Genomic DNA, 27,686 nt, shown 5'->3' on the forward strand with positions numbered 1-27,686 from the left:
AAAAACTAACTTTCAGGTCACTCACCACCATCTTCTCCTCCCACAGCCTGCCCCATCTCTTTTTTTTTCTTTTTTTTTTTTTAAAAATATTTATTTATTTATTACGTATACAATTTCCACATGTATGCCTGCAGGCCAGAAGCAGGCACCAGACCTCATTACAGATGGTTGTGAGCCACCATGTGGTTGCTGGGAATTGAACTCAGGACCTTTGGAAGAGCAGGCAATGCTCTTAACCACTGAGCCATCTCTCCAGCCCCCTGCCCCATCTCTTAACACATAAAGGTGCACACACTCCACATCCCTTCTAGGTTCTCTCTCTCCAGGGGGGGCACTAGTAGAAGATGCCACACTTTCCAATCATGCCCACCCCTCAATATCTCAAATCTTCTTCCCCAACCAAACATCGACTACTCTCCATCTTATTCTTTTTTTTAAATTTATTTTTATTATTTAATTAAAAATTTCCACCTCCTCCCCTCCACCCATTTCCCTCCTGCTCCCCCCATCCTCCTTCCTCTCCCTCTCCAGTCCAAAGAGCAGTCAGGGTTCCCTGTCCTGAGGGAAGTCCAAGGTCCTCCCCCCTCCATCTAGGACTAGGAAGGTGAGCATCCAAACAGACTAGGCTCCCACAAAGTCATTACATGCAGTAGGATCAAAACCCAGTGCTATTGTCCTTGGCTTCTCAGTCAGTCCTCCTTGTCAGCTACGTTCAGGGAGTCTGGTTTGATCACATGCTCCATCAACCAGCTGGCCTTGGTGAGCTCCCATTAGATCAGCCCCACCGTCTCAGTGGGTGGGTGCCCCCCTCGCGGTCCTGACTTCCTTGCTCATGTTCTCCCTCCTGCTCCTCATTTGGACCTTAGGAGCTCAGTCCAGTGTTCCAATGTGGGTCTCTGTCTCTAGCTTCATCCATCGCCAGGTGAAGTTTCTGTCCAGATAGAACTCCTCCTCCATCTTATTCTTGTACTGAAATCCAAGAAACACTACTTCCCCGTCCCTCTCATACAAGTGGGCACATGCCCTCAGGCCATCTACACCTGGTACACAAATGGCACCTCCTTTTTATACAAGAGGGCCCCAAAATCAGGCTATGCCATAGATACTGAGGGGTTGAGGCACAGGCTCTTCTGCCCACACCACTGATCAACAAGTTCAACTGAAAGCTCTCACCAATGCGCTTTAATTGGCACAAGGGCAATCAATCCCTAACCACCTACCCAGACCGTATCTATGCCTTCCAGTCATTCTGTCTCATGGTGCCCTCTGGGAAGAGTGCACGCTACTTACAACAAAGGAGGGAGGATCAAGAACCAACTCAGACCAAATCATGGCCACCATCTCCCCACTGCCGATCCCACTAGACCAACAATTCCATCTTCTCTAAGGAAATCACCAAGCTGACGAGGTAGGTAGAGCTGCAGAGGCCCAGATCTGTCTCACTCACTGCAGGACATCCTTGCATTACAACCCACATCCCCAGAGTTGCCCCTCAGCCCCCAAATTCTGTCCTATCTACAACAGCTCTCTCATCCTTGAACTTATTAAGCAGGGGTCCTGTTTGTTATAATTTATTTAAAAACGGTGGGAGAGGGAGTCATGCCATACAACAGGGCTCCCATGGGATGTTTATTGAAAGAGGAGAGAGACAGGGCAGAAAAGGGGACAGAGAGGGAGGAAGAGAGGGGGAAGAGACCAGTCCCTGGGGACGAAAGTGGTAGAGGAGAAAGACAGAGAGATGGGAAGTGGGCTAGACCCACTCTTTTCTTTTTTAAAGATTTATTTATTACTATGTATACAGCATTCTATCTGCATGTATGCCTGCGGGCCAGAAGCAGGCATCAGTCTCATTACAGATGGTTGTAAGCTATCATGTGGTTGCTGGGAATTGAACTCAGGACCTCTGGAAAAATAGGCAGTGCTCTTAACCTCCAAACCATCTCTCTGGTCCACCTTTTGAAAGGGAACATTGCGAATGTGCACAGGAGGTGCTCTTAGTGGCTGCAGAGATGGCTCAGAGGTTAAGAGCACTGGCTGCTCTTCCAGAGGTCTTTTTTTTTTAAGATTTATTTATTTATTGTGTATACAACATTCTGCCTCCATGTATGCCCACATTCCAGAAAAGGGCACCAGATCTCATTATGTGGTTGCTGGGAATTGAACTCATGACCTCTGGAAGAGCAGCCAGTGCTCTTAACCACTGAGCCATCTCTCCAGCCCTCTTCCAGAGGTCTTGGGTTCAATTTCCAGCAACCACATGGTGGCTCACAACCATCTGTAATGAGATCTGGTGCCCTCTTCTGGTGTGCAGGCATACATGTAGGCAAAATGTTGTATACATAACACATAAATCAATAAATCTTTTTTAAAAATATTTATTTATATTTATTTATTATGTATACAATATTCTGTCTATGTGTATGTCTGCAGGCCAGAAGAGGGCATCAGACCTCATTACAGATGGTTGTGAGCCACCATGTGGTTGCTGGGAATTGAACTCAGAACCTTTGGAAGAGCAGGCAATGCTCTTAACCACTGAGCCATCTCTCCAGCCCCAAATCAATAAATCTTTAAAAAAAGAACTTCTTTTAAAAAAATCTTGTGGTTTTGCATTTAGAAGCCTTGGGTTGATGTGGCTAGGGGCTACATCTTGGGAGCGCTCTTGGACAATAGTACCTAAATAAAAAGCCTAGACCTATAACAGAGGCTCCGTGTCAAAGGGGCCTGTCTGAGAGGTTGTTTTACTGTACAGGTGCTTGTCACCAAGCTTAAAGACATGAAGATCTCCAGGGCACACAGTGCAAGGAGAGAACCAGCTCTATGCTGTCCTGTTGTCCTTCACCCTCCTCCACATGGGGAGCTGTGGCACACTCTAGGCACTCGGTAAGTAATTCTCTCCCTCCCTCCTTCCCTCTTTTCCTTCCTCCCTCCCTATTTGCAATTCTGAGTTTTCTCTCTCTCCTTCACTGGGCAACTCTCTCACTAGACACTCTTTCTCTCATACACACACAATGAATAGATAAATGTAATTAAAACTTGCACACGAGTGAGGTCACACACACACACTCCGGGATAGACAGGCAGGCAGGTTGCGCTGGGATCATCCACTAGCGGCCCACTTTTCCCTCCACCGCACTCCGTTTGCGGATTTCTCAAGGTTCAGAGCCCAGGCTTCCTTATTGAACTTTGGGATCCCACCCCTCAGGCCCTTAGCAACTGGATAACCTGGGTGGGCGGAGCAGGAATACAGTTGGCCAATTGGGTTTGTACACTCGTTTTCCGCCCCTTTCAGGTTCGGATTCTTAAAGGGGATAACCTTCCTGCGCCGAGAAGAGCCAGCCTGCAAAGCGGCTGAAGCCCTGTCCCTTTTAAAAGGCAGAGCCACGGAGGGGGGGGGGGGGTGTTCTGGAAGGAACCAATGAGCAACCATTAGGCCGAGGTCAAGCGCGCAGGTCCGGAGCACAGTCGGCTTGAACCAGGTAAGAAGGGTACGGGGTTGGAGAAGGCTGAGCTCCTCTGACGCCTGGCTTTTCCAGGTAGCGGTCGCAGCGCACTCGCCGGCTACATGGCTTTGAGAGGAGTCTCAGTCACCGCGCGGCTACTGAGTCGCAGGTCCGGCCTGCACTTCCCACGTGTCCCGCGTACGTGGAGTTCGGCGGCACACACTGGTCAGTGCGGGGACCTGGGATGGGGTTGGCGGGGAGACACAAGGACACTTTCTCAGTGTGATTTTTCTCGCCCTGTGTTTGCAGAGAAGACACAGAGCCCATCGGTCAAATGTAAGAACCTCCTTTCGGGGCTGGAGAGATGGCTCAGAGGTTAAGAGCACCGACTTAGTGCTCTAAGTCCTTCCAGAGGTCCTGAGTTCAACTCATGGTGGCTCACAACCATCTATAATGAGATCTGGCGTCCTCTTATGGCCTGCAGGCACACATGCGGACCTGTATACATAAGTAAATCTTGAAAGAAAAAGAAAGAAAGAAAGAAAGAAAGAAAGAAAAAAGAATCTCCTTTCCCCCTAACCCCTATCCAGCTGTTGCCTTGACCTTTGGTGGTCTCTGTGATTGCAAGGGAAGGGAGGCTGGGTTGTGCCCAGGGTCAGAAGCGCTACTGGGCTAGAGAAAGGTTATGTTTATCAGACTGTTTTGAAACCAGCATTCACCTGGAGCGAGATAGGGAGAATGGGTGCAGTTTACAAATCTGGAGGAGGGCCGGGCCGTGGTGACGCACCACGCACGCCTTTAATCCCAGCACTGGAGAAGCAGAGGCAGGTGGATCTTTGTGAGCTCTAGGCCTGCCTGGTCTAAAGAATGCGTTCCAGGACAGCCAGGGCTACACAGTTCTAGAAATCCTATCTCGAAAAACTTAGAAGTAAATAAGAAATCTGGAACAGATAGCAGGGGTCTGACTGACTCGAACTCCATGCCCTACCCAGCCTCTCGTCCTGGGTTTGACTGGAGGGACCCACTGGTGCTGGAGGAACAGCTGACCGCCGATGAGAAACTCATCAGGGACACGTTCCGCAACTACTGCCAGGAGCGACTTATGCCTCGAATTCTGCTGGCCAATCGGAATGAAGGTGCCCTGGTGGAGGGTGGGCACCCTGGGCTCCTCAACCACACAGGATTTGCACCTGCTGTAGTGCACACACGCTAGCTCTGTCCCTGGAGTCAGGGACTCCATCAAGCTGAAAAGGGACTTGACTCTCGCACCCATCTCTGCAGTTTTTCACCGGGATATCGTGTATGAGATGGGGGAGCTGGGCGTGCTGGGACCCACCATCAAAGGTAAAGGCATTTCTGTGTATACTCTGCAGTCCTTACTCCCAACATTCCACCCCGGCCCTCTGCCCAGTCCCAGCTGGGCTGAACTTTGGTCATCTTTGATCTACCTGATCCTCTTCCACACCAGGGTATGGCTGTGCTGGAGTATCATCAGTGGCCTATGGGCTCCTGACCCGAGAGCTGGAGAGGGTGGACAGCGGCTACAGGTCAATGATGAGTGTTCAGTCCTCCCTCGTCATGCACCCCATCTATACCTATGGGAGCGAGGAGCAGCGGCAAAAGTATCTGCCCCGGCTGGGTAAGCAACTGCTACCTGGTGGAGGGAAGTCCGCCTGGTCTAAAATGCAGATCCCAGTGTCCCCACAGCCTGGCTTCTTTCCTTCAGACCACCTGTGCCCTTGCCAGGCCTGAGGGCTCAGTTTCTTTATCCCATGCCATCTTTGTTAGCCTTCTCCTCCTCACCTCCCCTTTGACTTCACCCGTGGCCATCATCATCTCCCCTTGAATTTGTTCTCTGGTCTCCTCATTCCAGCCCAAAGTTGAAAGTCTTAACTGCTAGCCAGGTCCATGCAGCCTGTGAGCAAGCCCAAGACCTTTCCTCTACTTCTCCGATTTTATTTGTAGACAGGGCCTCACTATGTAACCCTGTTTAACCTGAAGCTTTGTAGACCAGGCTGGCCTCAAACTAAGAGGTCTACTTTCTTTAGTCTCCTGAGGGAGAGAGAAGAGCCAGGATTAAAGGCATGCATGACCATGCGCATCCCTCTGGTCACTCTTGACTGCTCAGCTACTAGGGATTCTCCAAATAATCATTACCTTGGCGATTACTCTTCCTCATACCCTTCCTCAGGCTGTGTGTGGTGACACAGACCTCTAATCCTAGCACTTAAGAGGTGGATCTCTGTTCTAGGACAGCTAGGTCTACACAGTTCCAGGACAGCCAGGGCTACATAGTGAGACCTTCTTCTCAAAAACAAAACGAAGAAACAAGAAAAACTTCCTTCTTCCGCTAAACCTTAGTGCCCTTCAAGACACTCTTGCCAACCCCTTCCTTCCTTGCCTCTCTCACATTATGACAGTGTGATTATGGCCTGGACCACTTCCTCAGCTCAGAGTGCAACGATGGCAGGGAGTATCTGCCTCAGTTATAGGCCTGGCTCAGTGGTGAGGTAATTTATCAGATGAATGAGGCCTGGTAGCCTTATGACCTGTCTTGTGCCTCAGTTATAGGCCTGGCTCAGTGGTGAAGGTAATTTATCAGATGAATGAGGCCTGGTAGCCTTATGACCTGTCTTGTGCCTCAGTTATAGGCCTGGCTCAGTGGTGAAGGTAATTTATCAGATGAATGAGGCCTGGTAGCCTTATGACCTGTCTTGTGCTTGCAGCCAAGGGTGAACTTCTGGGCTGCTTTGGGCTTACAGAGCCCAACCATGGGAGTGACCCAGGTGGCATGGAGACCAGAGCTCACCACAATCCATCAAACCAGAGCTACACTCTCAATGGGACCAAGACCTGGTGAGGGCCCCAGGTGGTAGTGGGTGACACAGTGTGGGCATAGCAGCCAGATCCCTCTATAACTTTCTGGTCCCCAGGATCACCAACTCACCAGTGGCTGACCTGTTCGTAGTATGGGCTCGGTGTGAGGATAACTGTATTCGGGGCTTTCTGCTGGAGAAGGGAATGCGGGGCCTCTCAGCCCCTAGGATTGAGGGAAAGTTCTCCTTACGAGCCTCGTCTACTGGTATGATCATCATGGAGAACGTGGAGGTGCCCAAGGAGAATGTGCTCCCTAATGTGTCCAGCCTGGCGGTATGTGGTATGTGGTAGACACCTTGGGTACTGGTGGGGGTTACCTGCTTTCTCACCTTTTCAAGTGGAGAGCAAATATAATGGTCCTTGTGCAAGAGTTTGTGGTGCTCCCTGTTCATGGATGTGCTAATTGTACCTCTTGGGATACCACCTTACTCATTGGCTCTGCCCAAGATATATATGGGCCCTGGGCCACTTTCTACACTGCTTGTCTGAGCAGCTTCCTGTCTCCTGCCAGCTTTATGCATACTGAGCACTGAGGTCAGGCCCCGTGCTGTACAGGACTACATGCACACAGAATGGAAAGGCACTGAAAGGCTTGCTGCACCCCAGTTTTGATGTACACACCCTATGTGATTTAAATGTAGATTCCCTTGTTTGGGACATTTGGAAAATGGATTTTCTTTCACAGTTGGTTCTTCCCAGACCTTCAGCTGACTGAGACTTCTTGTTGATCTTATAGGGTCCCTTTGGCTGCCTTAACACTGCCCGATATGGCATCACGTGGGGTGTGTTGGGAGCTGCTGAGTTCTGTTTGCACACAGCCCGGCAATACGCCCTGGACAGGTGTGTGGAGGTGCTGTAACACCTGAGGGGTGTGGAGGGTCTTGGAGTTCACCTTGTTCCCCAACAGTGACTTCCCCAGCACCCAGGTTTAAGTTCTCTGTTCTGAGCTGGCTCAGGACATCCTGAGCAGTTAAAATGTTGAGCCAATAGCAGGGTCATCATAAATTGGGAAGCCTCTTGAACTATACAGGCCCTCATTTGACCTTGTCTGTTCTAGGATCCAGTTTGGCGTCCCCTTGGCCAGGAACCAGCTGGTTCAGAAGAAGCTGGCAGACATGCTCACCGAGATCACACTGGGCCTCCACGCTTGTTTGCAGCTTGGCCGTTTAAAGGATCAGGACAAGTAGGGATTATACTCTACGATTGAATCCTGGGCCCTTTCTGTGGTCCTTCCCAACTGATGGCCCCAGGGACACAGCTTCTTTCTTGGTTTAGATGGGTTAGATCAGGGATAGCCTTGCCAGTTGGACATGTGCTCCATCTGTTGGATGTGACCAGTGCATGAGACCCAATGTTTATAACATATGTGCCACTCCCAGGGCTACTCCAGAAATGGTCTCCCTGCTGAAGAGAAATAACTGTGGGAAAGCACTGGACATTGCCCGCCAGGCACGAGACATCCTGGGAGGAAATGGGATTTCTGATGAATACCATGTAATCCGGCACGCAATGAATCTGGAGGCCGTGAACACTTACGAAGGTCAGAGCTGGACCCTGGGCTTGGGGAAGAGGGTGTCACAGTGGCCTGGGGGAGGGAGACAGCAGTAAGGAGCCAGAATAGCACAGCTCCATCCTCTAGCTCCTCCTATCCCTTACCTAGAGTTACTCCACAGATGTTGTAGGAGTAAGTATATATGGGAGTGACTGCATGACTTCAGAGGTCCCAGTGAGCACCTGAGATGCTCCTGGCCCTTGTTCTCATCGTGGCACAGGGCATGGAAGGAGACACAGTCCTAGGACCAAAGCGCCAAGAGATAGGCATGGTTCCTGGTGGTGGGTGTGAGGAAAAGAACAGCACACTGTATCACAACTTTGTTCAGAGGAAAAGTTGTTTGTAGACTATGGGAGTCTTGTACCCATGGCTTAGGACTAACGTGGAAAAAGATTGAAAAATGATACTGGGGACAGGGGAAGAAGGGCTGTAAGAATGTTGTCATAAAAACATAAGAACCTGAGTTTAAATCCAGAGCCCTTATAAAGCCAGGGCTCTTAGGTAAAATGGGAAACTGAGGCACAAATCCCTGGAAGTTCTCATACCAGTCAGCCTGGGTACACATAGTGAACAACAACAAGCCCATCTCAGGTAAGGCCCAAGACCTGAGGCTGCCCACTGGCCTCCAGATGTGTCGTGGCACGTGCACCTACACTCACGTATTTCTCACCAGTATTTAAAAGGGAGGAATATCCAGTGTGAGCCGTGCACAATGAGACACTAGCTTCATGGGCAGAGAGGCTTCTAGACAGAAAAAGCAGAATGTATGGAATATTTTCACGCCTCAATAACTGAGGGTTTGAACCAAGGGAAAGTTGCAGTCTTCAGTGTTTATCTGAGGCTACTGGGATGAAACATTCCAGCAACAGTGAGAGGGAGAAGTGGGCGAGATCCTACAATGTGAGCATGATTTGAGATGGGTCAAACTTGGGCTTCTGAAAGTAAATGGATCATTTAACTGTGTAAAAATGGAACTATTGGTTTCTGCTGCCGTCCCTAAAGATGGGGTGGAGCAAAGGACCATCCATGTTTTTGCACAGATGATCAGTTTTCCCAATTCTGGACAAAAGTAGGCCAGGGTAGAAATCAAACATTTAAACATTTAGTCAACTGTAGGTGTGTACAGAACTGTAAAACAAACAAACAAACAAACAAAAAAAACTCAGTATGGCTCAGTGGGCTCTGTGTTTTTTCTTGATGGCTGTCATTAGAACGGGAGCTTCTTACAGCAGTCAGCATTCACCACCTGCTCTTCTAAAGTGGGGACCTAGGGCAGCACGAGACGTGACTTTAAAGGTCATTTATGAGCTGAAGATTACAAACAAGTTCTAACATTCATCTCACACAGGTACACATGACATTCACGCTCTGATCCTTGGGAGAGCAATTACTGGGATTCAGGCATTCACAGTTGGCAAGTGAACACACTTCAACGGAGAAACACTTGGCTAGATCCTGGCAGCACCACACACTGCTCTGAGTCTGCTCAAGAAGTGGTGGACGGACCCAGCTTTTATGGTGGAAAGTGAGACACTGGTTTGAGACTATGGAAATTTCCTTCTGAGAGATGTTCAGATATGTTCTACAAAAAAAGAAACAATTCTCTGTAGCCTTTTAAAAATGAGATCAGATTCCATCTACCTTGTTTTCAGCTTCTTCTAACTGGGGGAGGAGAGAAAGACAAGCCAGTAAGTGAAGCGGAGCAGACCTTGTGAGAAGGTGCTCTGGAGTTTACAATGTGCCTTCCTTCCTGCCTCCATCCCAGGGGCAGTACCTTCTGTGTTCAACACCAACCAGATAAGAGGAAAATAAAGAGCCTGTGCCTCACTCATTGGGGTTGGTCTGGGTTTTCTGGTAACCACAGAGTGGTAGTTTGGGGAGCTTCACATAGGAGGGATGAACATGCCTGGGGTTGTCTTTCTGGAATAGCTCATAGACTCTGAGCTAGACAGTCTCTGACTGGTAGGGACACTTTGTTTTTCTTTCATGATACAGCTAACTAATTACACAATAACATGGATAACAGATTTCTCAGTCCAGACTATGTGACTTGGGACCCCAGAAGGTGACAGAGCACCAAGGGCTTTTGGAGGGACTGTAACCCTGTGGGCTAGGACTGGCAGTATAGGGTTTAGTAACAGGCCTGTTTCCTAGAGTTAGGGTGGCTATCAGTGGCGGAGCACTTGTCTGGCATGTGCAAATCCATGTGCCCCGGATGTCATTCCCAGCAATGCAGGGAAAAAGGAAAAGGTCTGGTTGCTGTTCATATGTACTCTCAGCTGAGTCATTCCAGGTCTCTTTCCTCACAGGATACCTCTGAACTCTTACCTCAGACTGGACACATAGGTCCTTGTATACAGTTTCCACAGTTTGGCAGACTTGTTTGAGTTCCATTTCTAGAAGGCTGATCTTTGTCATCTTCTGAGTGAATTCTTGGAGTCTTTCCTGAATGATCTTGCTGTGGTTGCTGTACACCTGGTACATCCTCTCCTCCAATTTCTCTGTCAGATCCGAGACCTTTTAGAGAGTAACAAAGAATTGTACTCACTGTAGGCAAAATTTTGCTTATGCGTTACTTCTTTAGAGACATGGCCCTGCCTGTACCAGGCTGGTCTTGCTTGAACTCATCGGCCTTCCTGTCTCACACTCCTCAGTGCTGGGATTACATGCACACAGGTGCACACACTAGTCTCAGTTCTTTTGTTTCAGATCATCAGTCTCACATAGTCAGGATTGGCCTTGAACTTGCTATGCAGCTGAGGCTGGTTTTGAATGGACCCTAGTGCTTTTCTACCTCCCAAGTGCTGGGAATTATAAGGATATGCCATATGCCTATCTTCTTTTTTTTTATTATTTTTATTTTTATTCATATGTATACAGTGCTCTGCCTGCATGTATCCCTGCAGGCCAGAAGAGGGCACCAAATCTCATTACAGATGGTTGTGAGCCACCATGTGGTTGCTGGGAATTGAACTCAGGACCTTTGGAAGAGCAGGCAGAACTCTTAACCACTGAGCCATCTCTCCAGCCCTAGCTTCTTTTATTTATTCAAACAAGATATAAATGTGTGTTCAGTTGGTTCATCATCTTAAATTTAGGAATGATTAAAAATCAACAGGTTGGCTGGAGAGATGGCTCAGAGATTAAGAGCGCTGGCTGTTCTTCCAGAGGTCCTGAGTTCCAATTCCCAGCAACCACATGGTTGCTCACAACCATTTATAATGAGATCTGTAGACATACATGCAGGCACAACATTGTACACATAATAAATAAATAAAACTTTAAAAAAATCAACAAGAAAAGTTAAATCTGTAGGAAATCAGGTGTAGTGGTACAAATCTGTTATCCCAGCCTTTGGTACAGAGGCAGGAGGGAGGGTCTCCTGGGGCTTTACATTGAGTTCCAGGTCATCTAGAGTTACATAGCAAAATCCTGCCTCAAAACCCCAAAATAAAATGTACAGAAAGACATGTATTGGTTCTATGCAAACACTACCTCATTTGAATGAGAGACCTGAACACCATCTGTGAAGACTAGCATCCATGGAGTTCTGGAACCAATCCTCTTTCTGATACTAAGAAAAGACTATCTGTATTTAAAATAGAAAAGGTGTGACTGAGAGCCCAGGACCAGTGCAGTTCATGGCTGCTGGCTGTGCATTTTCAAGCAGCATCAGGCACAGCCATTGATACTGCATTCCAGCAAGCATAGCTCAAGGGATGAGCGCCACGTGTGCTATAGAGCCAACTATCTCATCCCAGACCATGGGTAAGATAGCGCAAGCTACAACCAGGCCTGCTGGAACAGTCTGTAATCCTAGCTACTTAGAAAGCCAAGGCAGGAGCCTGGACTACAGAGTGAGTTCAAGGCCAACAGGGTAAGTGACACCCTGCTTCAAGATAAAAAAGCCCAGTATTAGAATACTTATCTAGCATGCTTAAGACTCCAATTGAGGTGGATAGATCTAGGTTCCTGAGTCTAGTTCCCTTATGTCATTTACCATTTTATTTTTAAAGATATGGGTGTTTTGCCTGCTTGTCTGTAACATGCATGCCTAGTGACTGGAGGTCAAAAGAGGACATCTGATCTACTGGAACTGGAGTTACAGGCAGTTGTTACCTGACATGGGTGCTAGGAGTCAAACTCAGTCCTCTGGAAGAACAGTAAGTGGTCTTAACTGCTGAGCCATTTTGAGCCCCAATTTTTTGTTGTTGTTGTTTAATTTTTTTGAGGCAGACTCTTACTATGTAGCACAGCTGGCATGGACTCATTATGTATGCTGGTCAGTGGATGACACACACCTTTAATCCCAGCACTCAGGAGGCAGAGGCAGGCAGATCTCTGAGTTCGAGGCCAGTCTGGTCTACAGAGTGAGTTCCAGGACAGCCAGGGCTATATAGTGAACCCCTGTCTCAAAAAACTTGGAAGGAAGGAGAGGAAGGGAGGGAAGGGAAGGAAGAAGGTAAGAAAAAGAAAGAGAAGGAGAGAGAAACTCACTATGTAGACCACGCTGGTCTTGAATGCATAGAGATTTGCCTGCCTCGCTTCCTAAGTACTGGGATTAAAGGCAGAGCTACCATACCTGGTTTTACCACTTTAGAAATTGCTTATGTGGCCAGCAGTGACTTTTAATCCAAGTCAGAGGCAGGCAAATCTCAGTGAGTTCGAGGTCAGTCAGGACTGTTATGCCCTGTCTTGAAAACGAAAAAAAAAAAATTGTGTGTGTGTGTGTAATGAGGTATCAAACCAATAGCCGTTTTCAGGTTAGACAAATGCTCTACCACTAAACAACACACTCATTTCTGAGCCTTAGTTTTCTCATTTATGATATGGGCCCAATCTATTGAGTGTTCTAGAATAAAATGAGAACTGTGTGCAGAGCATCTTACAGGGTCCCTGGAACCCAACAGATGTCAGACCATAGGTTCTTCCTTCCCTTTGAGAGATTCTGTCACCTTCATCTTGAGGTTGTCCCTGAAGTTGGTCATGAGTGCATGGTCCTTCTGCCTGCTCTCATTGATGTTTTCAATCAGCTCCTGGGCTTTCTTCTTCAGGATTTCAATGCTAGACTCCAGAGAGGAGAAGGGTCCTGGCAGCTGGTAGTTGGCACTGAAGTGGAGATATAAGGGTTAAACTCTGACTTCTGAAAGCACTGAAAGTATCATGTTCTTCTAAAAGTGGCTGACCTGAGTTGGAGCTCAGTGGTAGAATATGTGCTTATCACAATTGAGTTCCATAAACACACGCTCATGGGGGCCAGGGAGAACGTGATCTAATGAAGCTGTATGGTATGAGTGAGGAAGGTGTGGACTGCTGCCTTTGTGGATGACACTCAACAATTTCCCTACTTCATTTGTACCTTGAGACATGGGGCAGCCTCCCAACCCTTGAATAACCTAGATGAAATAGAGTGTAAGTCTAACCTGCCTGCAGTTCCAGAACACAATCTGTGCAGTGCAAAGCCACTGTTCATGTCTGTATGTATACACCACTGGCTTCTATGAAATGAGCACTATGGTAGTTTCCATAAGAACCAACATATGTTGACAATTTGGTCCCTAGTTGATGAAACTATTTGGGGAGGATTAGGAGGCATGGCCTTGGAGGAGGTGTGTCATTGGAGTTTGAGGTTTCCAAAGACCAGCACCATTCCCAGTATGCCCTCTCTGCTTCCTGTTTGTGGATTGAGATGTGAACTCTCAGCTGCTGCTACAGGCAACATGCCTGCCTGCCACCATGTATACCCTGTGGCTCTACACTACTGTGCTTGTCACGTATGATCAGAACCTCAGAGGACTGTGCACTGGTTGCCTCTGTACTCTAGCATGCAGTTGTCCACAGCCCATTTTGTTGTTGGTTTCCAGGCAGTACCTCATTCTTTAGCCCAGGCTGGTTTCAAACTCAAGGCAACACACCTGCCTCAACCTTTCAAGTGCTGGGATTACAGACATGAGTCACTATGCATAACTTCACTCTCTGTTGAATGAATAAAGAGCACTATTGTGGAGTATTATTTTAAGGTATGTTACATTTCTTCCTACTGCTTTTGTTTATCATGCAAAAACATGTTCCATTTGTTTGATTAAATAAAATTAACATGTGGTCAGGAGGCTAAGTCAGTAACTAGCTGACAGGAAGGGGTAGAGAGGAAACCAGGTATATAGCGAGTGTTCTTAATTGGGCCCTGAGCAGGTCTCGAGGGTTTTTCAGGAGATGCAACTAAGAGGAGAAGGTGAGCTACTTGTAGTTCAGCCTCTCTGAGCTAGCAGAATTTCACCTCAACCTTTGAATCCTGAGTTCTATAGAGGAATAGAGATGTAGATAAAGTTTCCCTTTGAGAGAGCCCAGTGTATGAGGGAACAGAATTCCTGCCCACTGCAACCCTTGTGGCCGAACTATAGCTGCTGAATTGCAGTTGCTGATTAGGATAGCAACTGCTTAAGGGGCAGCCACAGGATTGGGTTAAAAAACAACAGAACACCCACTGACCTATATTATCCCACCTCCATACAGAGACTCAGGTTTATTGTCTTCCAATGTGTTTACTATAGGACTGCTCTAGAAAAGCAGAAACACTACATACAGTGAAGTCAGTTACAGAAAGCATGGGAACGAGGAGGCCAGTCCCTGAACATTTCTAGAAAATTACTTTTGGGGTGGAACAGATGTACAAAGGAGTCTCTGGCCTCTGAGGCTTCAACCAGTCATCTTTCTAAGTCTGAGCAGGGTGGAGATTCACTCAAATCCTTGTGTGGCTTTGATGTTTTCGAAGGACAGCTATACTCTCCTTGCAAGAGCCTAGGCCTGGGGAACAGGCTCAAGATAATACCCAGTCTTGGCTTCCCCAGCTGTTTCCCTCCAGTATGGCTTCAGACAGGGACTATGCCCTCAAAGCTTGCTGGCGAGCACAGCTCCTCTTACCTGGTGTACCCTCCCAAAACCTACTGTCTCTCTACAACCAAATGCTTTCTCTTTTTCCATATTCCATGTTCCAGTTTTTGTTTTTGTCAACTTGACACAGGCTGGGGTCATCTAAGAAGAGGGAACCTCAATTGAGAAAATGCTTCCATTAGATAGGCCTGTAGACAAGTCTGTGTGGGCATTTTCCTGATTAATGATTGATGTGGGGTGATCCATAATTTGGTCCTAGCTTGTATAAGAAAGTAGGCTAAACTGGGTGGTGGTGGTGCACACCTTTAATCCTAGCATTCTGGAGGCAGAGGCAGGTGAATCTCTGTGAGTTCGAGGCCAGCCTGGTCTACAGAGTGAGTTCCGGGACAGCCAAGGCTACACAGAGAAATCCTGGGGGAGGGGGGAGAAAAAGAAAAAAGTAGGCTAGCCGGGCGGTGGTGGCGCACGCCTTTAATCCCAGCACTTGGGAGGCAGAGACAGGCAGATCTCTGTGAGTTCGAGACCAGCCTGGTCTACAAGAGCTAGTTCCAGGACAGGCTCCAAAACCACAGAGAAACCCTGTCTCGATAAACCAAAATAAATAAATAAATAAATAAATAAAAGAAAAAGAAAAAAGTAGGCTGAGCAAACCATGGAGAACAAGCCAGTAAGCAGTGTTTCCCATGGCCTCTGCTTTAGTTCCTTCCCTGCTTGAATTCTTGGTTTGGCTTTCCTCAATGATGGATTGTGATTAAAATGTATAATTGACACAAACCCTTTCCTCCCCAATTTGCTTTTGGTGATGCTGTTTTATCACAACAATAGAAAGCAAACTAGAGACAAGAATGGCCCTGGAAACACTGTAGCCCTAAGGGCCACTACCATCCTACCTATGTTTGTTTATCTTACTTTCTCATACTTCCCACCAGTGATCCTGGAACATCAGAATTTGTCTTAAATGTGCATATACAAAACTAAGTAGCGAAGATGATATCCTGCCTGTTGACCTTTCGGACTCCCCATCTCCATTCCCAGTATCAGAAACTGAACTTACGGACTTACACATGCTGGGCAGATTATTTTGAGACAGGGATTCACCCAAACAGGCAGAACTTGGATTCTGGCTTTGAACTTTTGCTCTTTCCTGGCTCAGCCTCTGGAGTAACTGAGATTAATGCCTGTGCTACCAGACCTGGCTCCTTTCTTGTATAACTTTTAAAATAATTATTATTTCTCCTTTTATTGAAAATGGATTCTTTTCTCATACAATATATCCTGAAACTGAGTTTTCCCTCACAGTTCCTCCCCACCTCCCCTACTATCCAGGTTCACCCCCTCTCTGTCTTTCATTAGAAGAGAAGACTTCTAGGAGATAACCAAACATGACAAAATAAAGCATAATAAGATAAAACAAAACCCATCACACAGACAAGGCAAACCAAAAGAAGGAAAAGACCCCAAGAACCAGAGACTCACTCCTTCATAGTCAGGAGTCCCATAAAAACACTAAACTGAAAGCCATAATAGATATGCAAAGAACCTGGTGCACCAGCAGCAGCCAAAGAATGGGAAAAGATAGTCACCAATTCCACTTCTGATAGAGGACTAATATCCAAAATACATAAAGAACTCAAGAAACTAGACATCAAAATAACAAAAACAAACAAAAAACTAGCAATAATCCAATTTTAAAATGGGTACAGATTTAAACAGAGAATTCTCAATAGAGAAAACTCAAATAGCTGAAAAGCAGTCAGAGAAATGCTGACTACCTTAGCCATCAGGGAAATGTAAATCAAAACTACTTTGAAATTTCATCATATGCCTGTCCATGGCTAAGATCAATAAAACAAATGACAGCTCATGCTAGTAGGTGGGAGTCAAATTTGTACAGTCACTATGGAAATCAATGTGGCTGATTCTCTCAGAAAGATGGAAATCGATCTACCTCAAGATTCACCTGGGGGCTGGAGAGATGGCTCAGAGGTTAAGAGTACTGACTGCTCTTCCAGAGGTCCTGAGTTCAATTCCCAGCAACCACATGGTGGCTCACAACCATCTGTACTGAGATCTGGCGCCCTGCTCTGGCGTGCGGGCATACATCAAGGCAGAATGTTGCATACATAATAAATAAATAAATAAATAAATAAATATTTAAAAAAAAAGATTCACCTGTACTACTCTTGAGCATATACCTAAGGATGCTTCACCCTACCACAAGGACACCTGTTCAACCATGTTCACTGCTGCTCTATTTACAACAGCTAAAAACTGGAAACAACGTAGGTGTCCCTCAACAGAATGGATAATTATTATTTTTATATGCGCCAGTATTTTGCCTGCATGTATGTATGCATACCAGATTCGTGCCTGGTGCCCACAGAGGACACAAGAGGGCATCAGATTCCCTAGAACTGGGATTACAACTGCCATGTGGATGTTGAGAAGAACAAAAGCCCAGCCAACTCTCTAGTCCCTCCTCTTGTATCTTTAACCTGTTTGGGTTGACTTTTTCCTTTCTCCTTGGCATGTGCTACTTCAAATCTCTTCCACCTTGAAACGGTCTCTTTCTGTGTATCTCCTACCACGTCACAGGCTACCCTCATGTACAAAGAGCTACTTACACTGCTAATTTGTATTTTCCAACCTCCCATTTACTTTTCAACACACTGCAATGAGGTTCCTGCCCCAGTTCTTAAATAAAACAGCTCCTGGTATTCAGTGAGACCCTGCAGTTAGACCCTAGCACAATCCACACTGTCATCCCTTGGCAACTGTTGTCACTGTGGGGACCCACACCACCACACACATCTGGAGGACAGAGGATAATTTCCAAGAGTTTGTTCTCTAATTCCATCATGTGGATCCTAGGGATCAAACTCAGGTCATTAGGTTCAGAGGCAAGAACCTTACCCCATGAGCCATATCGCTCCCTGACTCTGCTGTCTTCTAACTCAGGCCTTCCCAGCTGTCTTCCACAGTTCGGGCCAGCTTTCTTTTTTTTTTTTTTTTTTTTTTTTTTTGGTTTTTCGAGACAGGGTTTCTCTGTGGCTTTGGAGCCTGTCCTGGCACTAGCTCTTGTAGACCAGGCTGGTCTCGAACTCACAGAGATTCGCCTGCCTCTGCCTCCCGAGTGCTGGGATTAAAGGCGTGCGCCACCACCGCCCGGCTTCGGGCCAGCTTTCTTCAAGGGTGTCCTTGTAGTGCGGGGTGCCCGGGCAGTGACTTTCTTACCTAAGTCCTGGATCCTCTAGAATAGTGGTTCTCAACCTGTGGGTCACAACCCCTTTGCAGGCTGAATGACTCTTTCACAGTGGTTGCCTACAACCATTAGAAGACATAAATATTTACATTATGATTCATAACAGTAGCAAAATTTTAGTTATGAAGTAGCAATGAAAATAATTTTATGGTTGGAGTCCCCACAACTGCAGCATTAGGACGGTTGAGAACCACTGCTCTAGAACTACCTGGCCTTGGTGTACACATCACTTACAGTGTTAACATCTTTGTCTATAATCCAGCCAACTCCAGACTCTAGGACTGGGCCTTGTAGAATTCATCTTCTCTATCCCCCCCGTGTGCAGCCAAAAAGTGATTATTTTGTTTTTCAACACAGGGTTTCTCTGTGTAGCCTTGGTTGTCCTGGAACTCATTCTGTAAACCAGGCTGGCCTCGAATTTACAAAGATCCACCTGCCTCTTCCACCCAAGTGCTGGGATTAAAGGCGTGTACCTGCTGAGCCCAAATTAATGATTCTTAAACTGAGTATGGTAGTACATTTAAAACGAGCCCTTGGGAGACAAAGGCAAGTGAATCTCTCCAAGTTCAAGGGCAGGCTGGTCTATATAGAGAACCTGTCTCAACAAACAGACAAAAATAATGATTCCTGAGGGCTTTCATCACCACCCATACACATGTCCCTCTTCAACCTCCTAAAAGTGTCTCCTTCCAGACCTCTCAGCAAGGCTATCCCAAAGGCATTCAAGCTTCATCTTTGTCCACCAATTAACATCTCTCTTTTTCTCCCTACACAAGATCCCATCCTCCCTCCTCTTAGTAAATGATAAAGCCACCTGATCCCAACACTAAAAATTTAACAGTCTGCCTAGAGATGGGTTTCTCTGACCCTCCAGGTCCTATCTAGAAATCTAGTTTCTACCTTTCAAAATTTCCCCCAATCTATTATCCTTTGCAGTATTGTGGTTTTCATTTCTCACCTGGATCATTGTGACTTTCCAAACCAAAATCTGACCTCCTAATCCTGTGTGACAGCCTAAAAAAGACCCCCCAGGGCCATATGATCAAATCTAAATTCCTTATATAGCAGACAAGGCTTTCCAGGGCCTGGGCCTGCACCCTTTCCAGCCTTACTGTTTTGTTTTCTATGTAGGGTGGGCCCCAGGCTCTGTAAATGCTAGCTAAGTGCTCTATCACTGAGCCATACCCTCTGCCCTAGCAATCTGACCCTTTCACAAAAAATTTCCCCAAACCCACTGGCCTTTATCCAGAACCACTTCCCTTTCTGCCTCTGCCAAAGCAAGACCTAAGCTTCCCCTCCTGTTCTTGGTCATGACTCTTAGATTATGTTTTTTGTGTTCAGGGTGGAAACGACAATTCTCTTCTGTGCTTTTCAGCACTTCAAAGACTTCACTATGTGCTGAATTCCTGAATGTTCTCCTGACAGAGCTACTCTAAGATCCCTGCTCTCGTGCCTTCTTACACCAGCTTCCCTTGACTCATCCTCTTCTGGACTAGCTCAGGATTTCAAAATTAGATTCATCTTGTAAGGTGTTTCTTTTTGTGTAATTCTCTGCAACATGACTGAACTCCCAATGGCTGCAAGATGCTCTACTACAATACTCAAGAGTTGAGGTGAAAAATCACTTGAATTAAACTAATTCAGATTTTGTGGTGGGACAAATGCCTGCATCAGATGTCTACTGAGAGCGTATTTTTATTTTTCCAAACCCATCTTTTTATGGATTTCAGCTTTTCCATTTCATTTTCTTAATACTCAGCAGCTGCATATTAATCAAGATGCTAATGAATCATTGGCTTCCCTGGGTCTGTACTCACCAATTAGCTTTAATAAACAAAATGTGTGGTGTCCTCTCTGTAGGCTTCCTCAGTTCCTGGGCTGACTTCTGTGGCAGAACCCTGGACTGAGGCCAGGGATGGAAAAGAGCCCAATACAGTTATGGGGCTTGCTTGGCCTGTGTGGAGCCTAGGATGGGGGGCCTTTAAGCGTATCGATGCACCCATCTATTATGTCTGTCCTTCTAAGGAGACCCTAATCAGTTCCAAGAATTAGAAGAGTTCCCACGCTGGCAGGGGGCCCAGGAAACGGGTCTCAGCAAAGAGACCATCTGTTCGCTCCAGGTAAATCTATGATTGGCAGGCGTATGAGCCAGAGCTACCCACTGATGGGGCCTTCTTTCCATGGCCTCTCACAGATAACACAAATAAAGAAGCCACCAGCCACTTATGACCATCCTGGGGGACAGTCCCAGGAGAGGGACCCACAGAATCTGGCACTCAGGAAAAGTGATGTTTTGTTGAAGTCCTGCCAGGAAGGGGGAAGGTTTGAGTGGAAGCTGATGAGCCAGCTCCTCACCTACCTCCCCTCCAGAAACGTGTTCATATTTCAATCATGTTGCTGCGTGTTGGCTGCTGAGTCCATTAACTGGTCCCTGTGATGATTTTCATCCATCTGGTTTTTGGCTCCTGTAGAAGTCCTTCAAGTCTGTAAACGCTTTCTTTGCTTGTGCCTCTTCACCTCAGAGATTCTGGTCTAAGTGTGCTATTTGCAGTACATTTATCAAATAAATGATTCATTCATATCTGCTTGTTTTCTAGTTTCTGACTAATAGCACTAATTCCACCCTGTGGTCTGCCTTCTCATTGAGAAACGGGGAAGAAAAGGGAGAGCTGTCTTTGTCTGGGTCCTCTGGCTCTGGCCTCAAGTGAGCTCATTCAGTCCACAACTGTCATCACAGCAGCCTCTCCCACAGCACCCTAGCAGTCCCTGATATCACACCACTTTGAGTTCCAGCACAGAGATCCCAGTTTTTTTTTTTTTTTTTTTTTTTTTTTTTTTTTTTTTGCTTTTTTGAGACAGGGTTTCTCTGTGGCTTTGGAGCCTGTCCTGGAACTAGCTCTGTAGACCAGGCTGGTCTCGAACTCACAGAGATCCACCTGCCTCTGCCTCCCGAGTGCTGGGATTAAAGGCGTGCGCCACCATCGCCCGGCCAGAGATCCCAGTTTTGATTTCTTACCTTGGCTGTACATAATCATGAAAATGTCCCCTGCTCTCCCACACACCTCAAAAAATAAAAAAAGGGGGGGGGGTAATGTAAAATAGAATTTAAGTTCTTGCCTCTGATCTAGAAGCTAGCACCTCCGGGAAACCATGCCAAGCAGATAGCAGGGATGTCCTGGTGAGCACTGAGCTACTACTGGCTCTCTGAGGAATGGGGGAAAACCCTGATTTGAAGTTTGCCAAATGCCACACTGCAAATATTCCCACTATAGCAAATATCAAGCTTCCAACACAAACTTGCCAACTTGAGAAGGGATATATAGAATCAGCTCTTGCAAGCCAGTAGGAACCAGTTCCAATATACTTCCTCCTGCCTATTCCCTAAGGGCTTTCCCCCAACCTCCCCTGATAAATGGCACCCCAGACAGAACCCCCAACCTGATCCATATCCACTCACACGTCCTTCAAACCATTCTCTACTTAGTAGTCAGGGCATTTCTTTCTTATTTGTTTGTTTGTTTTGAGGCAGTCTCACTATGTAGCCTCAGCTGTCCTTGAACTCAGAGATCTGCCTACCTCTGCCTCCGGGGTGCTGGGATTAAAGTTGTGTACCACATCCAACCATCATCTCTTTATAACAGGAACCTGAGTATGCCACTTCTCTGGCCCAACAGTTCCTACTTAATATAAGTACCTTTCTTCTAGTACCCGCTAAGGTACCTAAATCTGTGGACACTCATATACACACCTTCTGTAAAACGGTGTAACACTTGCACAGCCTACACATATTCTTCTGTTGCAAACCAGGTGTGATGGTGCATGGGAGGTGGAAGCTGCAGCACCAGTTCAGGACAATTTCAGCTCTGTATGAAGTTCAAGGCTAGCCTGGACTACATGATAGACTTTCAAAAGGACAAACAAGCCTAATAAGGAGTCAGTGAGATGACCCCGTAGGTAAAGGCCACTACTAATCAAGCTAAGAGACCTATATTCAATCCCAGGAACCCAGATAAACATGGAAGGAGAGAAATGTAATAAATCTGTTGGGTGGTCTGGCAATTTGAAACCTGACTATAAAGGAGACTATATATACTGCATCCCCATAAAAACTTCTATATGGATGTTCATAGCACTAGTACATATAATAGTCAAACATCTATTTGTCTATTAATAATAAAATATGACAGATTCATAGTATGTAATTTCATTTGGCCACAAGGAGGACCGAAGTTCTAATAAAGGCTAAAGGTATAAATGACATGCCAAGTGAAGAAAGTTAAACACAAAGGAGCACATGGCATATGACTCCATCCAAATGAAATGTCCATAATAGACAACTGTATGGAGACAGAAAGCAGATTAGTAGTTACAGGAGATAGGAAAGAGGCAAGGAGATATGAGGTTTCTTTTTTAGAATGATGAAAATGTTTTGAAGTTGATTAATGATTGTATGGCTCTATGAATGTATTAAAAAGTATTAAATCACAAACTTCCACAGGTGAGTTGCATGGCATATCACAGGATGAGCATCCTCAATTCTAAATTCCAAAATTCAGGGCAGGCATGGTAGTGAATACCTTTAATCCCAGCCCTGAGGAGGAAGAGGTAGGCTGGATGTGTTGCTTTCATTGGCTGAATAAAGAAACTGCCTTGGCCTTTTGATAGGGCAGCACTTAGATAGGCAGAGTAGAACTGAATGCTGGGAAGAAGGGCAGAGAGAGCCGCCATGGAGCTGCCAGGTCAGACATGCTGAATCTTTCCCGGTAAGCCACAACCTCGTGGTGATACACAGATTAATAGAAATGAGAGAGCTAATGGGCCAGGTAGTGTTTAAATGAATACAGTTTCTGTGTGATTATTTCAGGTGTAAGCTATGGGGTGGCCGGGACCAAAAGCAGAGCCCTTTCCCTTCAACAGCAGGCTGATTTGAGTTCAAGACCAGCCTAGTCTGCATTGTGAGTTCTAAGATGCCAGGGTTGCATGTTGAGACTTTGCCTTAACAAAATAACCCCCAAATCCAAAACTCTACAATGCACAGAAAGATTCAGATAAGCAGATGGCACATGCCTATACTCCTAGCACTTGGGAGGCTGACACGGAAAGACCTTGAGTTCTAGGACAGCTGAGCTGTACAGCAAGACCCTGCCTTAAAAAAACAAGGGCTGGGTGTAGAGAGTGGATGAAGTCCTGAGTGGATGTGCATTGTTGATATGAACATAGCGTATCAAGAACTTCAATGCCTTAGATTCCTAGAAACAACAAATTCTTCCCATGGTCTAGGTCAGATGTTGACAGTGTCTGTACAAAGTATAAACCACAGTTGGGTTTTTTTCCTCCTAAATGTTTACAGCCTGAGAGTTCCCTACAGAGACACATACTGAAATTAGCAAAATCTGCCTCCTCAATTGGTTAATATATATGTATATATATATGTATATGTATTATATCTGCACACACACTCATATATATATATTTATATAAATAAATGCACTGATTTTTGGGGCTGCTGCTAGGGTGCCTCCATCAGAGCACATAGTCCACTCAATCCCAGCTTTTCTGTACATGTGTCTGTCCTTTCTTCATTCCTTTGTCACACCAGTCAGGGTCAAGTTCAAACTGCCGTAGTTTCAACAACTGGAAATGTACACTCAGTACATGTACCATGCATAAGACACTGGTTTCTGTCAGGCGATGATGACACAAGCCTTTAATCACAGCACTGGAAAGGCAGAGGCAGGGGGATCTCTGTGAGTTCAAGGCCAACCTGGTCTACAAGAGTTAGTTCCAGGACAGGCTCCAAAGCCACAGAGAAACCCTGTCTCTAAAAAAACAAAAACAAACAAACAAAAAAACAAAAAAAAAACAGAAAGAAAAGAAAGAACAAACTGAGAAATTGGCCCTCATTGAAATTAAAAACTTAAAAGCCAGGTGTAGTTTATAGCTGTCTTATTCATAACTACTAAAATTTAGACGTGATCAAGACGTCCTTCAAAAGTGAACTGAATATATACTGGGGCATATCCACACAAAGGACATTTTGAAGCACTAAAAACAAGTTAAAAAAAAACCAACCAAATGAGTTGTGATGCCACCAAAAGACAATGAGCTATCACAACTCCATATTGCTAAGTCCCTAGAAACCAAAAGTGCTGGCTTAGCCATTGTTGCAATGCCCATCATCTAGACCCTCAATGAATATCTGGTTGAATAAAAGTCCATGGGAAAAACTTTTCTTTTTGAGACAGGGGTTCTCTGTGTAATAGTCCTGGCTATGCTAGAATTTTCTTTGTAGACCTGACTGGGCTCGAACTCTCGGAGATCCACCTATCTTTGCCTCCCACGTGCTGGGATTAAAGGTGTCCGCAACTACCACCCAGCTGAGAAAAACATTTTTTAAGTTATTCTTGACACTTTCTTTCTTTCACTCCAGAATCTAATCCATTATCGATTTTCAGATCTATCCTCTTAAATATTTCCAGAACCTGACACATCTTACTACTTCCATACCACCACAGACCAAACTATACACCTTGCACTTGGGATTATTCCCATTGCCTCCACACTCCTGTCCTTTATGTCACAGCAGCTAGGGGGAGCCTTTTACTACTTTCTTTCAAAGAGAACAAACTTCTCTAAAAGGCTAGATAGTAAAAAAAACAAAACAAAACAACTATTTTTTTTTTTAAAGATAGTCTCATGATGTAGCCCTGGCTGGCTTGAACTCAAAAAGATCCATTGGCCTCTGCCTCCCTAAAACTTTTTAAAATATGTTTTATGGTTTATTTAACATTATTATTATTATTATTATTATTATTTGGTTTTTCGAGACAGGGTTTCTCTGTGGCTTTGGATCCTGTCCTGGAACTAGCTCTGTAGACCAGGCTGGTCTCGAACTCACAGAGATCCGCCTGCCTCTGCCTCCCGAGTGCTGGGATTAAAGGCGTGCGCCACCATCGCCCGGCTTAACATTATTTTTATGTGCATTGGTGTGAAGGTGTTAGATTCCCTGCAAATGGATCTTCAGACAGTGTGAGCTGCCATGTGGGTGCTGGGTATTGATCCCGGGTCCTCTGGAAGAACAGTCAGTGCCCTTAACCACTGAGCCATCTCTCCAGCCCCTCCCTAAAACTTTTTAATATAAAGTAGTCAAATGGAGCTGGGTGGCATGCACCTTTAATCCCAGCACTCAGGAGGCAGAGGCAGGCAAATCTCTGTGAGCTCGAGGCTAGCCTGGTCTACAAGAGCTGGTTCCAGGACAGGCTCCAAAGCTACAGAGAAACCCTGTCTCAAAAAAACAAAAACAACAACAACAACAAAAGTAGTCAAATGGTGTTGGTCCTCCCATTCTTAAACCTCTGAGAGGCATCTGAAGTCTGACTACAAAGCTAGGGATGGAACTCAGTTGGTAGAGAGCTTGCTTAGCATACATAAAGCCCAAAGCCCAGGATTTAACCCCAAGCACTGTATAACCAGGTGTGTGGCAGTATAAACTATAATCCTAGTAGTTGGGAGATGGAGGGCAGGAGGATTCAATTCAAGGTCACCCTAGACACATGGTTAGTTTGAGGCCAGCCTGGGATATGTAAGAACCCATTGAAGGAAAGCAAAAAGAAGGCAGGGAGAGGAGAGGTCTAATTGTGTCTCTTACTATCTCTCTCTCTCTTTTTTTTTTTGTATCTTTTGAGACAGGGTTTCTCCGTAGTTTTTGGTTCCTGTCCTGGAACTAGCTCTTGTAGACCAGGCTATCCTCGAACTCACAGAGGCCTGCCTCTGCCTCCCGAGTGCTGGGATTAAAGGCGTGTGCCGCCACTGCCCGGCTACTATCTCTCTCTTACTCTGTACTGTTCAATAATCTCTGCATGCCTATACACCAACTGCTCCTCTGCCTGGAGCAGGGTCTTCCCTACCCAGTGGCTTACTCCTCCTCACCACCTCCAGGAACTCTGCTATGACCTTGAGGGTGAATCCGTCACCATTATTTTTCCCTCACACCATGTAGCATCTGGACTGCTACCTAGCTGGCTCTCCATATCCATAGGCTCTCATCCATGGATTCAAATCACAAGTCAAATTTAGAAGAGGTTCTGGGGATGGGGCGCTTGCTTGCATTTTGGAAAAAATATTCATTTTGATTTTTATTGCGAATATTGCGTATCACCAGTGTGTGGTGATGCACACCTTTAATTCCAGCACTCAGAGGCAGGCAGATTCCTGTGAGTCCGAGGACAACCTGGTCTGCATATTGAGGTCCAGGCCAGGCAAGCCTACATAAGGAGACCGCTTTGAGAGAAAAATGGATGCTCAGCAATTAAGAGCACTTCCTTTTTTTTTTTTTTAAAGATTTTATTTGTTATGTATACAGTGTTCTGCCTGCATGTACACCTGCAGGCCAGAAGGGGGAACCAGATCTCATAGATGGTTGTGAGCCATCATGTGGTTGCTGGGACTTGAACTCAGGACCTCTGGAAGAGCAGTCAGTGCTCTTAACCTCTGAGCCTTAAGAGCACTTCTTGCTCTTGCCGAGGACCCACATGGTGGTTTACAACCATCCAGAACTTCAGTTCCAGAGGATCTGACATATGACATACCCTTCGACCTGCGTAGGCGTTAGGCATGCGCATGATGTACACACACACACATTCAGCTAAAACACTCACCCAATCAAATCTAAAACACAAAAAACAAAACAAAACAAACAAACCCCTAAAGTCTACAGAAGCAGGGCCGTGAATGACATGGTTCATGAAACAGGCATTTGCTGCTAAGCCTGAAGACCAGTTTCATCCCAGAACCACAAGGTCCAACAGGTTGTGACTTCCACAAGTTCACCATCTCACACACATACAAAATAAGTATTAAAACAACAACAACAAACGGCACAAGAGAGCATGAGTCTGAGGATGAGGCTGCTACGCAGTGTGAGAGAAGGGGCCGGAGCGCCTGTAGCTCGGACTCGGGGGGCGGGGGGAATCCTGAAACTAAACCTCGTGGGTACGGAAAAGATGAGAACGTGTCGCCCAGCACCCTGGACCGTGCTGGGCACCCGGAAGGTGTTACGTCACCGTGGAACAAGACCTCGTGGAATGACCCGCGTGAACCAAGACGGGGCCCCCACCTGGCTGCCGCGGCGCTAGCCTCTTCCTCGTGGTTCTCGTTCTGCTGATGCTCCCCGCTCTCCACAACCGCCTGGGGCTCCTGGTCATTTAGGTCCACGGGAGGCACCTCCACCTGCGAGCACAGGAGGTTCTGAGAGGCGGCGTGGGCGGGCGCCCCCACCCGTGTCTGGTCCTCACAGGGGATCCCTGTGGCGCGCTAGAGCTTCGGGCAGACAGCGAGCGAGCGGTGCGCCCCTCGTCCCCTCCCCGGCCCGGTCCACACAGCGAGGGGCCTTGACGCGGCGCCGGTAGCGCACCGCATGACCGCACCGTCTCTCCTCTATCAAGACTAGCCGTTCCGTCAGCCAGAAAAACCTCGCCTCGCGGGGCAGGAGGCGGCCCCAACAGTAAGGAACGGCCCCCTGCTTCAGGTCGGCGGGGGAAGAGCCGGATCCAGCCCGCCCTTTGCCCCGCCCGCCACCCACGGAAGGGAAAACATCACCTCACGTACTCCCTGGCGCTCCATTTCGTCTTTTCCCGCCTCGGAGCTCCCGCCCTCTGCTACG

The 27,686-nt window shown here is 46.5% G+C and overlaps 2 protein-coding genes across 4 annotated transcripts; one reads left to right on the forward strand and one right to left on the reverse strand.

Moving 5' to 3' along the window:
* Positions 1 to 3,408: 3,408 nt before the first annotated feature.
* Positions 3,409 to 9,699, forward strand: Gcdh (glutaryl-CoA dehydrogenase). Of its 2 annotated transcripts, XM_041650916.1 has the most exons (12): positions 3,409 to 3,479; positions 3,537 to 3,668; positions 3,753 to 3,779; positions 4,436 to 4,579; positions 4,725 to 4,787; positions 4,912 to 5,082; positions 6,170 to 6,299; positions 6,377 to 6,593; positions 7,057 to 7,160; positions 7,378 to 7,503; positions 7,700 to 7,860; positions 9,221 to 9,699. In XM_041650916.1, the coding sequence occupies exons 2-12, from the start codon at positions 3,566 to 3,568 to the stop codon at positions 9,292 to 9,294; spliced, it is 1,320 nt and encodes a 439-aa protein (XP_041506850.1). In that variant the 5' UTR covers positions 3,409 to 3,479; positions 3,537 to 3,565; the 3' UTR covers positions 9,295 to 9,699. The 2 variants fall into 2 exon arrangements, with proteins under 2 accessions (XP_041506850.1, XP_041506849.1); XM_041650915.1 differs by having other exon boundaries at positions 3,447 to 3,668.
* Syce2 (synaptonemal complex central element protein 2) lies at positions 8,961 to 27,686 on the reverse strand. 2 transcript variants are annotated; one of them, XM_041650918.1, is made up of 5 exons: positions 27,632 to 27,686; positions 27,141 to 27,253; positions 12,828 to 12,981; positions 10,201 to 10,389; positions 8,961 to 9,139 (listed from the first exon to the last, which is right to left on the reverse strand). In XM_041650918.1, the coding sequence occupies exons 1-5, from the start codon at positions 27,644 to 27,646 to the stop codon at positions 9,080 to 9,082; spliced, it is 531 nt and encodes a 176-aa protein (XP_041506852.1). In that variant the 5' UTR covers positions 27,647 to 27,686; the 3' UTR covers positions 8,961 to 9,079. The 2 variants fall into 2 exon arrangements, with proteins under 2 accessions (XP_041506852.1, XP_041506851.1); XM_041650917.1 differs by having other exon boundaries at positions 27,623 to 27,681.

Source organism: Microtus oregoni, unplaced genomic scaffold (assembly GCF_018167655.1).
Source record: "Microtus oregoni isolate MIOR12 unplaced genomic scaffold, Mior012 000004F_ref0000308, whole genome shotgun sequence".
In the NCBI taxonomy this organism is placed as follows: Eukaryota; Metazoa; Chordata; class Mammalia; order Rodentia; family Cricetidae; genus Microtus; species Microtus oregoni.

What these genes read in the sequence shown, in the direction of transcription:
- Gcdh (XM_041650916.1), top strand. Translation starts at nt 3,566, where the DNA reads ATGGCTTTGAGAGGAGTCTCAGTCACCGCGCGGCTACTGAGTCGCAGG. An exon ending in GCTGGCCAATCGGAATGAAG is followed by an intron (nt 4,580 to 4,724) that starts GTGCCCTGGTGG and finishes CCATCTCTGCAG; the next exon opens with TTTTTCACCGGGATATCGTG. An exon ending in AAAGTATCTGCCCCGGCTGG is followed by an intron (nt 5,083 to 6,169) that starts GTAAGCAACTGC and finishes TTGTGCTTGCAG; the next exon opens with CCAAGGGTGAACTTCTGGGC.
- Syce2 (XM_041650917.1), bottom strand. Translation starts at nt 27,646, where the DNA reads ATGGAGCGCCAGGGAGTACGTGAG. An exon ending in GCTAGCGCCGCGGCAGCCAG is followed by an intron (nt 12,982 to 27,140) that starts GTGGGGGCCCCG and finishes TCTCCACTTCAG; the next exon opens with TGCCAACTACCAGCTGCCAG. An exon ending in ACCTATGTGTCCAGTCTGAG is followed by an intron (nt 9,140 to 10,200) that starts GTAAGAGTTCAG and finishes GTGCTGCCCTAG; the next exon opens with GTCCCCACTTTAGAAGAGCA.